Genomic DNA, 17,037 nt, shown 5'->3' on the forward strand with positions numbered 1-17,037 from the left:
TTTCCGTATTCTTTCGATAACTCATATTTTCTAAAGAATACGTTTGTGCCACTATACTTTATAAATTATTCTGACATCATATGAAACAAATTGGGTAATTATGGCTCTTCTGATGCTTTCTTAAGTTAATGATGTCTCATTTTTTCAGCTAAAAGGTCATCTCCGTAGCGTCATTGGAGAAGACATCATGCTGACAATGGCTCTTATTGGATGTCTTCCAGATAACGTTCAACAGGTCTGTAAATTTCAGTCACTTATATTTAAAGCATATTTCATTTGGTAGTAATTTCCAATTAGACAAATATTATTATGAGACAAAAATTATTACAAGACAAAAAGACAAGAATTGTTATAAAACAAATATATAATTAATTTGTTAGTTAGCTATTAAACTTCTGAGCTCTAAATTTAAAACTATATTTTCATTCTCTATGTTAAAATTTTTAAGTAGTAAATAAGAAAAAAATATATAATATAAAAAATTTTCCGCCTCTCCGGTATATCAAAAATATATGACATATACATATATTTAAAAATCCTTAAAATCCAAAAGACATTCAATAAATTTCTTGAAATCAGAAAGTTATCACATATGTTTTTATGGCAGATGATGTACCTAATTCCAGGTAGTGATTTAGCAGTAATCAAAATGTTACCTGTTCAAATATGTTGGCGCAGCTATCATGGATATACTTAAAACGCTTAATGGAAGTACTTAAGAGGATTATATAATATAAGATAGTTATATTAATATAACGGATATACTTAAAACGCAGAGCAGTTTCATAACATAGCTAAGAGACTGCATGGACTTCTGCCTAAGTGAACAGTTTAATTACGAAAATGATCAGACTGCAACCCACAGAGGAACCTAGAATTCGAAGCATCAGGAATCTTGATAGGAGAACAACGTAGGCAAAAACATGTTCATCAAACATACAGATGTTCACAGCCCCAACAAGTGGTCGAGCGATTATAGATTGCTGAATACTAATTAGTTCGCTTCAGAATTGAATGCGTTGAATAATTTTTGCGTTTGTATTATCAGGACAAAATTCGGTAATTTATTGAGCACCTCTCCTAAATTAGCAAACTTAGGAATTACTTGAAGTGAAAGTACAGTACAGTTTATTTATTACCATAATTTTGGAATTCATGCATTACACAATTTCGACATATCCTAAGTTCTAAACCTTAAACTTAGACAATGCATATTTCGTTAAAAATATGAAGTTATTAAAAAATTTTAAATCATTTATTCAAATTCGAAATTTTGTACTTCTAGATATTTTCATATCGAAAACTGCAAGCCAAATTTAAAATGAAACTACTTAGAGATTGTTAAGGATGAACAAAAGGTTAAATAAATATCTCTTCAAAAAAATAAAGTTTGATGCCAATTTTTAAAACCTGAAATGGTTAGGAATGATTAAATGCATTTTGTGAAGATATCGAGATCTCGTTTTATCTGCAGCATAATCATTGTTTCGAATTATCTTACGATTTCTCAACGGAAGTGAATTTTGAGTCAAATTTCTCCGAAGGTAGTCCTTCTGTATGCATAGACATACCATATATGAGTATGTATATTTTTATGATCAGTCTGTTGATCTCTTCCTATGTTAATCATAGGGTAGATGATGACCAAAATCCTTATAATTATCAGTTCTCAGTATTAATTACACATCTTACGTACTGAATTCTTCTTTCCTTTATTTCGCTTTTGTCCCCATATAAATAGTATAAAAAAATTCCTTATTTTTTATTTTATTGCCTTTAAATTTTATATTCTCGTTCGTCTGCTATCATTTTTAATTCGTATTTTATTGTTTCTTCGATTTGCATATCCTTTATCTATAATGAAGGCTTCATTAAGCTATAAATTTTTGAAAAAATATATGGCTTCTTGTAAATATTCATAAACTCTGTTTAGCAATATTCTTCGTTCTGATAAGACAAAAAATTTTCCAAGAACCTCTAATACATAATCTACGAGCAAAACATTACTAAAAGCATAACATCATGGGTGCTACTTTGGTAGACGGTTGCACGGATTTTGGCGATTTTTCTTTTGGCAAGTAATACAATTTATGGTAAACCCATTGCTGGATAAGTTATTTATGGTAACCGATACTTTGTTGTCATTTTATTAAAAAAATAATGCGTTTTATTATGCATAAATTCCGTGTTTTAAATATTATTTATGGCTTCTAAATATTAAAAATCAACTTAATTTTGCATTTTTATTTGAAATAAAAATTTTGCTGTTTATAATATTTTATGTAATTTTATGTTGTGGATGATGTAATCAATGACGTCACCTTACTTAAAAAGTAATTGGTTTTATTAATATCTACAAATTTAATCTAATGTTTTAAACATTATTTATGGCTGTTAAACATTAAAATACAATTTAATTTTGCATTTGTTTTAAAAATGATTTTATTATGAATGATTATTTAAATAATTTTAATTCTATGCGTGATGTAATCAGCTCCCTGATTGGTTACTGAATATTTGTGCATTACCGCGCCATTTTAAAATTTTATTATTCATCTCTTCGAATTCCTCAGATTTCAATGGAATGGATATGAATGTTCTTATTGGTAATTACCAAGAATTATTCGTATTGGAATAAAAAAATTGCCCTTTGAGACCTTATTTTAGTCAACCCGTCTTTCCTAATCAAAGATTTATTTATAAATTGTTAATAGCGTCAGAGGAAATTTATTTTAAATTTTTGGAGGAAACCTCGCTAATTGCTTCTTCAATGAAATGCGAGAAATGTGGATTACAGATGAAGATGGTTAAAAGAGCCGATTCAATTATGATTCCGATTTTTTTGGTACTTATCAATAAACAACAGGTTAAATTAATTAACAACAGGTTTAATGACTCAAAAAAATGTAAGTACATATTTTTCTTTTATTTTATAATTGTGTACTTCAATTTTTGTTAAAAAAAATTAATACACTATTTTCAAAAATATCTGAGATAATTATTGTCACATATGTTTTAATGTTAATTATATTCTATATAACGTATTTTAAAGTATTTGAATTTAATAATATTCTAATTCTTTTAAATGTTGGTATGAGGGTTTTTGATTCGATATTCAATTTCAGTAATATTTTAATCTAATTAAACGTTGGCACAATATTTTTATAGCGGTGTTTTTATTCTCTTTTTTGCTGTATGAAAGTAATAATAACCTTACTTTAGTATTTTATACTCATAGTAAATCTATTTATTTACACTTGCCTGCCATCTTAAAAAACGACATTTTCAACAAAAAATTAATCCATTACTTTTAACGATATTTATTTTTTTTAAGTTTCGAATACTTTACTATGCGTAAAAACAGCGTTTTTCAAGATGGCTGACGATTATAAAAATCGCGCCAACAATTGCGCCAACGTTAATCGCCAAAAATCCGTGCACCCGTCAACCAAAGTAGCACCACATCATTTTAAGAAAAATAAATTTATAGCATCATGTTAATAAAAATAAATTATTAAGTGGTTTGAAACAACACTAACCTGTGCATTATTCCGTAATAACATCTTTGCGAAATGAATATATTTAACCAACAAATCTTTGATGTCTCTGCTATTGTTGAGATTCATCTCATTTGTCTGCCAAAACATCACAAGTCTCCGAATTTTATTGTGGCTAGCCAGGTAGGATTGCGTCTGTCGTTGGCATTGGCCTTGGATACTTTGTGACAGCATGACTGCCCAGTTCCTCCCTCCTTTTGAAGTATAATCCCCAAAGTGTCAGCCCAAAGACTCCACTTCCTTACCATAAACCCATAGCGAGAAATTTTGGCGTGCTTTGTGTTTTAAGTTGCCCATGTTGCAAAGACACTAAACACTTAAACATCCAAGCTTCCTCCAAGATTCAATCGCGGGCCCAGCGATACGACAGCCATTCTCGCTAGTCACTATACCGATCACGGAGACCTCATTTCCCAAAATTACGTAACTGAACTGTCTTATATTAATTCTGACACTGCAGAACTTTCCAGAGATATCCGAATCTATTAATGTCTGGAAAATATGATGTGCAAAATAATCTTGGAGCTCTTCCTCATATTCCGCACTCCATTCTTCAAGAGGTAAATAGGTAAAAGTGCATGGGGCACCAGAGACTTTACTACAGGATCGAACAGGTATTGCCCCGATACACTAACCAACAAGAGTACGAAAACCTGGAATTGAATCTATGCTTTTTCTGTTAAGTAACACTAGAGTTATGCATTGGAGTTGTTATATTTAAACACAAGAGGGTAATAACATAAATTTACATAATATAATATACATAATATAATAACATAATTTACATAATGTAACACAAACTGTTGAGTATACTCATTAGAATATTGGATTAAGTAATTTGATATTTTGGAGACCGTTGCACTGGAATTTTTGCATTTTTACGTAAGTAGATAAACATATGGGATTTGATTATGCTAATTTATTGGAAGATTTATTCTTGTTATCTGAGGATATTTGTTGCAGATAAAACTGTACTGAGCTCAGATCTTTCTGTCCAAGGTCCAAAGTTCATAAATAAAGTTCATTGGCTCAGTTTAGTATGTTTGGTGTTTTAAAGCGCTGTGGAAATTATTAATGTTGCTCGGAATCAATTATTGGGGTTAGCCTAGTCATTGCTCTTTTCGCTTTTCCGTTTTCGGTCCTAAGGTGTGACTTGGCATAGGTCCAGTCCTAAAGTATTGAGTTTTGGTGTATTATCATGATTTTTTGGATATAGGTGGCGTTGAGATATTACCATTCTTTTAAAGGACTAGATTGGTGGGTTTCCGGATGTGTAGGTCACTTGTAAGAGGACAGAAGAATATGTAATGGATTGCATCTCCTTTGATTTCATAGATGCAACTGCCTCTATTTGAAAAGTTCCTTTTAAGCAAATAATCTGGATATGGGTCAAGACTGGTGAGGTATTACGTTAGGAAGGACTTAGAGCTTTTAATTTCTGTGCCGATTTGGGGGGAGAGCTGGTGAGTGTGCCGGCCTGTTGTGGCGTTATTCCACTCTTCTTGCCACTCGTAGCTTAGATGTTTGTTTAGGGTTTGTCATAGTTGCAATGTCGAAAGCTTGATATTGAGGAAATTGCCTTCTTGGGAAAGAGCTGCTGTTTTTGTCGGATTGTTGGCCGTGTCGTAGCCAACGTTGCCGCTGTGACCTTTCATCCAAATTATGATTTTCAGTGTTGAGATTTTTTCAGATTTGATTTATTTCATGGGCCAGACGAGAAGTCTAGATTTCGGATCGAGAGTATGGCCGCTTTTCTGAGTTAATGGATATTTTGGAGAAATTGTTTATTGACGCAGTGTTGATGGCAGCTTTTATTTATGAGAGTTCCGCTTGATGTATGCTATTGAAATTGTTTAATTACCCTTTCCATTTTATTTCAGAGTCCAGATATTGTGGCACTGGAGCAAATCCGACTTTTCCTTCGATTTTTAATTCGTCAGTCTCAGCTTCAATTCCTTTGTTTCTTGGGTCTATATTCTTTTGGATATGTATGTTCTTTTGGTATGGGGATCGGTTGGATGTCTTTTTTATGAAGGAGGCCTTTGTTCGTAATCATCTTCAGAATAGATGCTATACTTGAAGCTGATCCTTTTTACACTTTGCGGATTAAAATGGATATATTACTCAGCTTACCTCTAATTAGCCACATATAGCTGCCGCAAAGTCTATTGCACCATGTGCTGATATTCACCATACCTGTCAACAGCATTTAAATTATTTCATCAATTTTAAACACATCGTATTCTCCTTATAGTTGCTTGTTATTTCATAACGGAGGTTTCCCTCATTGTTATAAGAAAAAAATAATGTTCTAAAAGCCACAAATACATAACACAACGACTTATTAACGATTATGCACAGAACCTAACCATTTTTAACCTGTTAATCTCTGTATCTATAAAGAAAGTCTGGTAACTTATCGTCCCTTTTTACTCCCTCAGTAAAATAAATACAGTACAGAAAGTTAAGAATAATCTTATTATTAATTTGTCATCCCAACACTTGCGCCACTATGTAATAACAGAAAGAGTTTACGTAGATTGCAGGAATAACAGAACTGATGTTAAGGTAAAATTTTAAAGCATTAAAAATGAAATTTACAAGACAAAGTGCACCAACAAAGTTTGACTCAGACCCTCAACTAAGGAAGCACCTATGGCTACTAAAACAAAGCCGATAATAAACATGAAACCCCACAATGGTAATAACTTCGCTCATTTATTTTTAGGCAATAAAAAGTTTCTCCATCAGACCTGGTAAGCAGCATATCACATTTGCGTTTCCATTTATGGAAGAAACCCTTCGAACCTTCTGCGAAACGGACAGCATCAACGAGGCTCATATTGACACTGCAAACAAGAACAGGCTCGCTTCCCCTACGTCATCGGTCCTGTTCTTCGACGAATGTCTGGAGGTGGTCCATGGGTTTCAGACTTACGTAACGATTTTGCCGCAGTTAAATAAGTAAGTATATAACTCGTGATATGCATATATATTACTCAAAATGTACGTTAAATGGTCATACATTGTCATAAAATGATAAAAATTTAATATTCATTTATTACTTACAAGTATAGAAAATTGCTGAAATTAAAGTTGACATTGTTTTATTAAAGCGGCATTGTTAAATAGCTGAAATTAAAGTGACTTTTTAGCCTCGATACGATTATTAGTATCATATAATATCTCTGGCATTTCTTAGTTTTATGCACTATAAATCGTAAAGGAACCTCTCATTTTGTGGATTGATTCACCACAACCCCAGCATAAGCTTTAAATTCGTATGCATATGCACTGAACTCCCAATTTTCCATGTTATGGATTTACTGTTCAGCACGTTTTTGTAACGGGATGTGGAAAAATCTCGATTTGCATATTTTAGAGTTGTTGTGCACGAAAATGACAATGGAAATTCTTGATGGAGATTGCTCTTGTTTGAAGCTTACAAATAAAATAAAATAGGCTTCAAAATCTAATGAGACGCTATTTTATGAGGGCAAAAAGATATATATATTATCTAGTATATGGGCATAAAAATTTATTTGCAGTCGATTTATTCTAAACTCGATTATGGACTGAAAAAATGTCGAGTTACCGAAAGTGTCAACCTTTACAAAAAAAAGAGGGAGTTAATCACAACGGATAATATTTCACACAGCACCTAAAACCACCGCAACTTTTTTAATACTTCCCCCGCCCTTTCTTAAATTCTTTCCAATTTCAGCTCCACAGTTATGCTAAATTGCTTCTTTTCTTCTTGTGTAATATATTCACTTGCACAGGCAGCCCAACGCAGCATTTGTACGCGTGGATATAAACTGAGAAATTCTCCCCAAAATGAACTGAAAGTTTGGCTTTCAATAGGATGCAACCATAAATCTACTAACAGCTTGTAACAAAAAGGAAAGAATGTGAGTGGTAATCGAGAGTAGTTACCTGACTTTCCTCAGGCATTTTGTTACTGAGAAGAGAAACAGGGTACATCGGAATTCCACGAAAAGAATAAAACCTGTCACGAAATTTGTTACATAGATTCCAAGAAATACCGTCACAAAGGGAAGGAAACAATAATTACAAAATTAAAATAACGTAACAAGTCTTTGAATAGAACAGTAAAACATGCATAAATGCGCACTTTAAATTACAGTAATGCAGTAATTAAAAATGTGCTTATACTGTTGGCACCGCATAGATGATGCTAGATGTTAATAAACCATCACATCATTTCAAAGATATTATTCTTCTCGATCAGCAGGTTTTAGTGATTAAAAAAGAATTATCGTCGAGTTATACGACTGTCGAGCAATCGAGGGTCGAGTTTGGGGGACTCTACTGTGAAGTAATTTCTTTCGCTCTTTTACTTTTTCAAAGAAAAATTAATTTTTTAAGTCCTGTAAAATAATCCCAAGTTACTAGGATAGCTATCTATCAATTAATAAAAGAAGCAAAATAAAAGAAAAATTAACAAGTTAGCAAAAAGAAACTTAACAGATCCACAGATGATCCTGTTGATCAAACAGTTTTCTTCAAAGTGTGATGAACGTAAATCAACCTTTAGAAACTTATAGTCAAACCGTAAATTATTCTTAAAATTGAGTTTAAATAGCTTTTTGACAACTTTTAAAATATTTTCTACATATTGTAAAAATTTCTTCTTTCTTTTCTTACTGGCCCTGTCCTAGAAGCAGTCTTCCAGTGGTGATGTTGACCCTCTACCAGAGGGATACTACAGAAGGCATCTGCAGACACTTCCAAAGTCTCATCAGAACCCTCGTCGAGCACAAAGTCACTCAAGACTTTTGGAAATTGCCTGTAAGTTAGCAAAAATGCAGTTTATTGTTATATTGTCTGTGATGTTTACTGTTTTAACAAATTGGATATATCATTAATAATAAATGATTTCGAAGAAACTGAAAAGCAAAATGCCATCGTATTTGCTGGAAATCATGAGCAGAAAATATCCAGAGATTAAGTCATTAATGAGTGTCAATCACAAGATTATCAAAGAATTGTATTCAGTTTTGATTTGTTACCGCTGTAGCTGTGCGTATGAATGTAGCAGCGTTTAGCGCGCTTTAGAATGTTGTTATTATTAGGGTTACATAATTATATCCGCTGTTCAAAAAATCTGATAGAACTGTCTCTTATTTAGACTCGTGCACACATCTAATGCAGAGCACAGTGCAAATATCACGTACGTGTTAGTTTTACAGTACGTTTAAAAAAGCCAAAGAAACTTATATTTGATAACTGCTGCCTTACTGTCTGACCACGGATATTCCGACCATGGATATAAACACATTTGCGCGATTTTGATTGATTTGTTATTAAATTAAGTCGCACACGTCTAATCGCTATAAGGAAGACTTTTAATATTTTAATTTCTTCTTTTTAAGTAAATCAAGAAATCAGGCATTTGCTAGCAGTTAGGAAGCATGTGCAACTTAAAGAGCAAAGGATGAAGCTGTGAAAGTGCCGTTTTAACATCCGGTGCCTTAGTATACGCTAGAGAAGTATTAAGATTTTATTCGCAAAATGAAACGAAAGAAGTCATCAGATATACTCTTACTGTGATTCGAACTATGTAGCTTTCTAATATTAACATTAATCTAATTAGCTTATTGCTTATATTCTAATTAAGCAATACTTCTTACCAGTCACAACATCTGAGCAGGCATCCGAAATGCCATAATTCGCTGTATCCTCCCCGTTAAAAGGCGATTGGGAAGAGGACGAAGCTCATTTGACCAAATTTGGATGATTTATATTCTACCATATTTTAATTCATGCTGCACTGCAAAGGTATCAATTTTCTTTTCGGAAAAAATAACGCGAAAATCAGATGTGCCCTACAAGTGATTCGAACCACGGATCTTTTGATGTTGGCTGTGCTACCTGCTACATCACGAAAGCAAACACAACGGAATGCAATAATTCCTTATAACGTCTCAGAGGAATTTGATTTTAAGTGACAATTCAAGTATTCGGCAGAGTACCAATCAGGGCCTTGATATCGGTGGTTGATTCTCTATTTGAGTTCTCTGAAGATATGATGTCCACTAATATATCGAAGTAGGCCAACACAGACAATCAACAATAATAACGCATTTTCGAATTCTATAATTTCGAATCATACAACTTTCAAATTGTAAAAAAAATATATTTTACATTCTTCCTGATAGCAAAGTAACACTGAGAGTGTTAGTCATAAATTTGTATTAATATATTTTCTTAATTGGTATCTTTTCTTAATATTGTACTCTTCTTAACTAAAAATTCTCTTCACTTTTTTGAGGGGCATTCTTTTTAATTGGGAAACAAAAATAGAAACATAAAAAGTAATCAGGAAAAATGTTTCGTAAACAGCATTTATTTTTCACAACACAAAAACTTTCAAACGTTTATAATCCTGCTAAGAAACAAATTTCCCATTCAGCAGTTTAAATTCTGTCATATGATCTATTGATGTCTCCCGAAAACATCTCGGACGAAAACGTCGCGGAGGAAACAACGCATGACGAAAACGTCATCTTACAAAATATCGTAATAGAAAAGAAAGCAAGAAGAAAACATTGCAGTTCTAAAACCTCGGGATATAAAAGGTCGTCGTCAAAAACTAAGCAATTCAAAAACATCGCAGTTTTAAAACGAACATCGTGGTAAAAAATAAAATACTTACAAATCATCCCATTAACTATAATAACGATAAATTCAAATTTTAAAAGTTGCAAATGTATATTCACATAATGATTTGTGAGTGCAAGAAGGAAAGAGGAATATTTTTATTTCTATATTTCATATTTTTGGATTAATTAATAATTTTGGTGTAGTTTAAAAATATAATCTAAAGATATTAGAAAAGGAAAGATGAGTAACGGAATGAACTTACCTATATTAAAATTCTTTAACTATTTCAAGCAAAACAAAGTTTAATTTTTACTAAAATAAGATAAGATTAACAAAGTGAAAGAAAATAATTTTACAGTGTCATAATCGATTAAACCATTTTAATATAAGTAATATCATGCAGTTATTCATCATCACTTTCCCAATTTTTTAGACACTTTTTTATTAAAACCTTGTAATACAATGTCATAAAAGATATTGATTAAATAATGACTTTTAATAGCTAAGTACATAAATTTAAAATTTTGTTAACTTCTATATGTAGAATTAATTCTCTACTCCTTTTTCAGTTTTTGAATGCTTAAGTTTTCTTCTTGCTTTTTAGTAAAAAATTATTAATTAATCCAAAAATACGAAATACAGAGGTAAAAATATTCCTCAAATTTTCTTGAGCTCGCAAATCATTATACGAATATACATTTGCAACTTTTAAAACCTGAAAAACACATGTCTGCGATGTTGTCATACGATGATTGTAAGTGCTTTATTTTTAACCGCGATATTTTTCACAACAGTGTTTTAAAACTGCGATGTTTTTGAACAACTTTCTTTTTGATAACGAAGTTTTATAACGCGTTTTTTTTTTTTTCCCCCGAACTGCGATATTTTCCTTGAATTTTTCCCTCCTGCGATGTTTTGTACAACGATGTTTTAGCTTTGCGTTTTTTCTCTGTGATGTTTTCCCCTGTAACTGATTTATTATATCAAAAATAATTTCTCTTCCTACTATATATTGACTTTCTATAATTTTATTACCCTTGTTGATTTAAAGTATATATTAAATACTTCACTTTTGAAGTGATCAAAAAATAATAGAATACGTTTTATTTTAAATTTCTTTTCTCATGAACTTTTATTTTCAGTTAATGGTTGCAGAATTAAGTAGCAAATACAAGGAAATGATTCTGGACATTTGCGCAGAAACCATCAACGAGATACAGACAGAAAACCTGAGCCACACATTTCCAGGAAAATCTCCTGAACAAACAATACAACTAGTCAAAGTAGGCATGACTGCATTTATGATTATGTAAACCAAAAATTATACCGAACAGAAAATATTTCTAAGAATTTTCAAATTAAAAGCAAATCGAAATCCATTTGTTTAATTCAGAAGCTGTGGATTTAGAAATAAATCCAAATTCGCTGCTTCTAGACAAGAATCTAATTAAGGTTTTATTAATAATTTAATATTTAAATTCTTTCAATAATTCTATTACCTTCCTAACTATCCTTTTTTCTTCTACTATATCTCTTCTATTCAATTATTTTTCTCTAACTAATTAATAATTTAATAAAATATAAAATTACCTGTGCTTGATATGCTTTTAATAAACTGTTATTTATTAAATAATGGATACTTTCATAATTGTTCTTCGAAAAATGTCTTTGAATTTTAGAATTTTGGTATTGATTGTTTCAGGAAAAAATTCTTCGGCCTTGTTTAGTGTCATATCCAGAATTCCTTCGCAGGCACACGCAAGAAGTAATGCGAAATTTAACTGCAACCGACCCCAGCTATTTTTTGTCGCTTGTCGAATTACTACAATCAACGACTTGCTCAATATTAGACTATAAAAAAGTCGACATGATGTTTAAGGTGAGTATTCTGTGAAACCGTTTTTATGATCAGCGTCTGTTTATAATAGGTTGTTCAAGGTATGAATCGTAAAAAAGCCTTGACATGATCATAATCGTGCAAATCGTGAAAATCATGATCATAATCCTGTCAAGGCTTTTTATCTTACATCGCCAGAATTTTACAAATTTCAGGAATTTACCTTAGTTTTAAATAGACATTAATGGGAACGTAATTAAGATTGTGGTAATCCTGAGTTTTATGAAAAATTACATGTTTATAGGATTATTACGATAAACATGTGTCTGAAGTTCGTTTTAGATTTTCTGACTTTTGTAGACATGAATCTGAAAGTTGAAATTAAACCGCAATACCGATTGATACTTTTATTACTAAACAGTTTTGAATTCAGGGTGTTCTTTAAAGAAAGTAAATCTAGAGCCCTTTCACAATCCTTAATAAAAATGTTAGAGAATTGATTTTTATTCTCGTTTATTTCTTCTTCGCTCTAATTGTTAACAAAAAGTATATTTATTACTGCAAATAATAGTTATCTTTTTCCAGTTTTGATACTAATTCAAAAATAAATATCCACTTTATTAATTTTTGTCATCTAGTATAATTTGTTTCCTGTTCGAAATGTGGTTTTCATAAAATTTTTCAACTGAAAAAGAGATAAAGTGGCAATAAACTTTAGCGTAATAATATGGCTCTAACCCTGCTGCAAGACTTTTTGTTATCGTAATCATTTTCAGTACCTGAATTACGGTTTTGTAACTATGTATTCATTATTTTGTAACTATGTATTCATAAAATTTTTTATTAAGATAGTTCGCAAGTATAAATATGAAAAGTTCAATCCCGATTATACAACATAAATGGAGCTGAATGATAATCATATAACTGAAATGTCGGATAACGTGGAAGAAGACAATCGGTTATTAAGAGACTGCAAAAAAAATTAATTTGTTATGAATTTGGTGTTATTATAACAGACATTATTATCCAGCCCTGCAATCAATATATCAACTTTATCTTTTGCGTATCTATAACGGAAAATTATTCCATTAGAAAATAAAAATAGATCCTTTATTATACACAGAGCACTGCATATCTCTCATAATACCTAACCACTCTTACCCGACTCTTATCCGGCAAGAGATTTCTTGTCACAGTTATTTTGTTGTGTAAAATATTTCATTTTCTTATTTCCTGTTATGTTATAAACATCATTCTAATGAAAAGTCCCACAAAGATATAGAATAAAATAAGTAGATTTACAAATCTAATTTTCAAGGCTATATTCCACTCTCAGAAACATAGAAGTTGCTCAGTAGAAAAGAAACATATTATGATGGCTATTAAAGGAAATGAAAGCATGATTCTGTAGAATAAAAGTTAATTGGGAAGAAAAAACAATTGATGATGAACAATTGATGAAACTGTCAGCACTGTTCCTAAAATTACGATGATCTCACTGTCAGCATTGCTGTTCCTAGAATTACGACTCATTTGGAAACATAGCGGACAGCTATCTCGAAAACGCTTACAGTATTCTTAATAAAATAATATTCATAACAATAATGTTAATATTATTACTAATTATAAAATAATAACAATGGTAATGTTTGATATAAGTTAGATTTTTTAGGTATTTCGCATGCCAAAACTAAATGCCAAATAATCGAAACACTATTGTAACTTAATAGCAAACACTTCTCAAACTAAGATGAAATTGGTGTTTGTGTTGTAATTTTCGTATTTTTATTGTTCAGATTTTAAAGGAAAACCTATATATAAGTTCGATCATGAAGTAATGCAGAACTGATACAAATGAAAACTACAAGTACAGAAAATGTTTTGTGGCATAAACTTAATTGTTAATACAGTATCCATTATTTCGCATAACCTTTGTCTATCTGTCAGGGAATTTTTCAGTGCCCGTTTTTCAACATGTCTTTTGATTTCGTGAAAATATTTATTTATTATATTTTTGACATCCTATTTACTGTAGAAAATTTTTCCAACATGAAACCATTATCGTGTCATAACAAGGGAAGAGACGGGAGGGGAAAGCAATATCTTCATTCTTAAGCATAATAAATAAGAATTTTCTATTACTAGGCTTTTGTCTAGTCACTCTTATAGTACATGATTTAGCATTACCCTTTGGAAGAATCATAAGATATCTGTGGATCACTACAGATCACTCGGTAGTTAAAGCTCCTCTCAAGTTACCTAACTAATGATAGTATTTGTGTGCATTAATAATTTGGCTATTTTCTAATAGTTTAAAATAAATTATACTTTCCGACATATTTAGAGCAAAATCTTCTCTAAATGGAGTCCTGTTTTTTTTTTTTTTTTTTTTTTTTTTTTTTTTTGGCTCTCTCTCTCTCCGTGTAAGGCTTTCTTTTTTCGGCTCAACATCTACTTTTGTTTTTAACAACGGTAACAAAAACAAAAAAACAAAAAAAAAAAATCTTTTTCTCATCTTTTTTCAAGTTGCACCTCAAGAAAAGCTTCGCTTAGAAGTGCAAATCGATACATGTTATTCATGGATTTTAGAACTGAGTTCATGTAGAGTGCAAACAACAGCATGAGAAAACTTTATGATGTGTATTTCAAATGATATATTAATGATCAGTATACACAGCGAAGACTGTCCGGTATTTCTTTACTGGTGATACGTTGATGTAACTTTATACGCATCTTCAATCCATTATCTTCAACATACTTTGCAAATCCAGTCCCAAGTTCATCCTCTAGATTATTATTTTTTTTTTTTTTTTTGAAAATTTCTTAAATTACCCTTGATTCACTGAAATAGAAAAAAAAACTGATACATTGCTGATACTAAAAACATCTGATATGGATAACGGTCTGTACGGTCGTAACTTCCCTGTACTGTCAATTAAATTATACACATTTTTTGCTGCACTGCATTAAAACTTATTTCCTTGAATTATTTTAACTTAATTAACGATCCCTCAAGGCAAGTTGAAAATGGTATCAAAAATTGCAAATTATAAAATTAAATATCTCGCTTGATTTTTGTCCGTACGGTTGTCAAACTTTTTAAGATTTTATTTTTTTATAACGAGTATAAAACTTTCCCAGAAATAAGTATACTAACCGGGAGACGGCATTAAAAGTTAGATTTCGTTATTTGTCTAAAATCATTTTTTTCTAATTTGACTTTGCTAAAACATGAATATTTTTGTCATTTAAAGCACTTCTGTAACTGAAAGTATATGACTACGACTAACGACTGCGAAAATAAAAGCTGGGCAAGGACTTTTAAGTCGGGTTAGGAGGTGGGTATACATATATACATATAATATATAGAGAGAGATTGATAGATGCATAGATAGATAAATAGACATATAGATTGGCAGTTATAGATATAGATATAAGCTTAGCACTGCGGATAGTAATAAAAAAGGAGATGCACAGCTAGATGTGATAACAGCTCCATGTACAAAATTTAAACGTCTTACGGCTAGTCGTTTTTGAGTTATGCGAGATACATGCATACATACATACTTTCTCAAGTAAGTACAGACAGAGGCGGAACAAGGGGATGCAAGTGAGGTCTTGCCTCAGGTTAAGAAATAGAACAGGAATCAAATTGGCTACGAAAATTTATAAATTCATTTTAAAAAAGAAATTATGATTTTTAAGTTTCAACTTTGAGACGAACCAAGACGTATCAAATGAATTTTTTGTTACACACCATCCACTTGAATTAAGGGAAGACTTAATAACATTAAATTATCCTCGAAAGGGCAGGGAAAGGCGATTTAGGAAACAACACTTTTAATAATTTAGAACAAGATGGCCTGGATACCCAAAATATTCAAGTTCAGCTATGTGATTAGGTGGCCAAATAGCTGGAGTGTACAAAGTTGTGAAAGCAAATATTTGATAAAAATTATCTTTCCCAATACATTCCTTGTTCGCCTCGTTGTTTAAAATTAGTACGCAAAAATATGGCTTTTAATTTAAGCAAGGTATTATTTCGCTCATTTTAAAAAAAGTTATTCCCTTCTTTCTTTTTCTTTTTTTCCGAGGAGCTTCCAGTTTTTATTATACATAAAGAAGCAAAATTACCTCTTTGCCTCAGGTGAAATATGTAGGCAATAATCTGCGTACAGGCGTCACGAAAAAAATCCCTTTTGAATCCATTTTACAATCTGTTTTGGAAAAAATAGTCCTTTGTAGGTACAGATGTCACACAAATCATTCGTCCAAATGGATTTGAGAACGGTCAGAATGGATATTTTCGTTGAAATATGACACACGAAATGTTTCACGATTATAGTACTTCCTTTAATTCGTACAAGGAGGTAAAAAGGGTACCAGATAGTAAGTGGCTAAGATCAGTGAGCATTGATATTTCATCCCAGGTTAAAATCGTAGCGAAAAAGCTAGCTGTATGTGTATTTCGTGGTTTTCCCTAATACAATCTAGTTTTCTTAGGAAAGTTTTTCACAAAAGCATTTCCTCCTTAAATAGATACCACATGTATGCTTTGCCGTAATCTATTAACTTGATCTAACTCCTGATGAATAAAATCTGCAAATGAGCGTTTATTGAATTTCCATGCAGCCGAACTGGTAAAAGAAACTACGGAGCAAGTGTGGACATACCATTTACCATATGACAGCATTTACTTTGAATAAAATTAGCATTATGGAGTTAGTTTAATAGTATTATTAGTTCAGTATTAGTTCAATGAAGTTTGGGAATAAAGTTCATGGTGCCATATATAAAACTTGCTATTTGTAGAATCATTTTAATATATTTTTATGCACATGAGTTTTGGCAATTCAAAATCCTACGTTGTCTTCCGATCAAACTGAATATTTCGAGGGAGACAGGCTCGATATTCTCTTTTTCAAGAAGTGAAAATATTCTGAGATCATTTTTGCTCCGAAAATACTTTTTTTTTTCTTCTTTTTTTCTGGGGAAGGGGGCCCTCGTGTTAATCGC

At 31.4% G+C, this 17,037-nt stretch overlaps 1 protein-coding gene across 2 annotated transcripts in view; it reads left to right on the forward strand.

The window, feature by feature from the left end:
• The window catches only part of LOC118179744 (uncharacterized), a 49,560-nt gene that overhangs the window by 25,569 nt on the left and 6,954 nt on the right, over nucleotides 1-17,037 (forward strand). The window contains exons 2-6 of one of the 2 annotated variants that reach the window (XM_085819779.1): nucleotides 149-235; nucleotides 6,286-6,521; nucleotides 8,240-8,369; nucleotides 11,327-11,467; nucleotides 11,887-12,063. In XM_085819779.1, the coding sequence (XP_085675905.1) occupies nucleotides 188-235; nucleotides 6,286-6,521; nucleotides 8,240-8,369; nucleotides 11,327-11,467; nucleotides 11,887-12,063 (732 nt within the window). In that variant the 5' untranslated portion in view covers nucleotides 149-187. The remainder of the gene's footprint in view (nucleotides 1-148; nucleotides 236-6,285; nucleotides 6,522-8,239; nucleotides 8,370-11,326; nucleotides 11,468-11,886; nucleotides 12,064-17,037) is intronic. The other variant, XM_085819780.1, reaches the window with a different exon arrangement.

This window comes from Stegodyphus dumicola, chromosome 7 (genome assembly GCF_044657685.1).
Source record: "Stegodyphus dumicola isolate Sdum_Otavi_A_Nest chromosome 7, ASM4465768v1".
Classification (NCBI taxonomy): Eukaryota; Metazoa; Arthropoda; class Arachnida; order Araneae; family Eresidae; genus Stegodyphus; species Stegodyphus dumicola.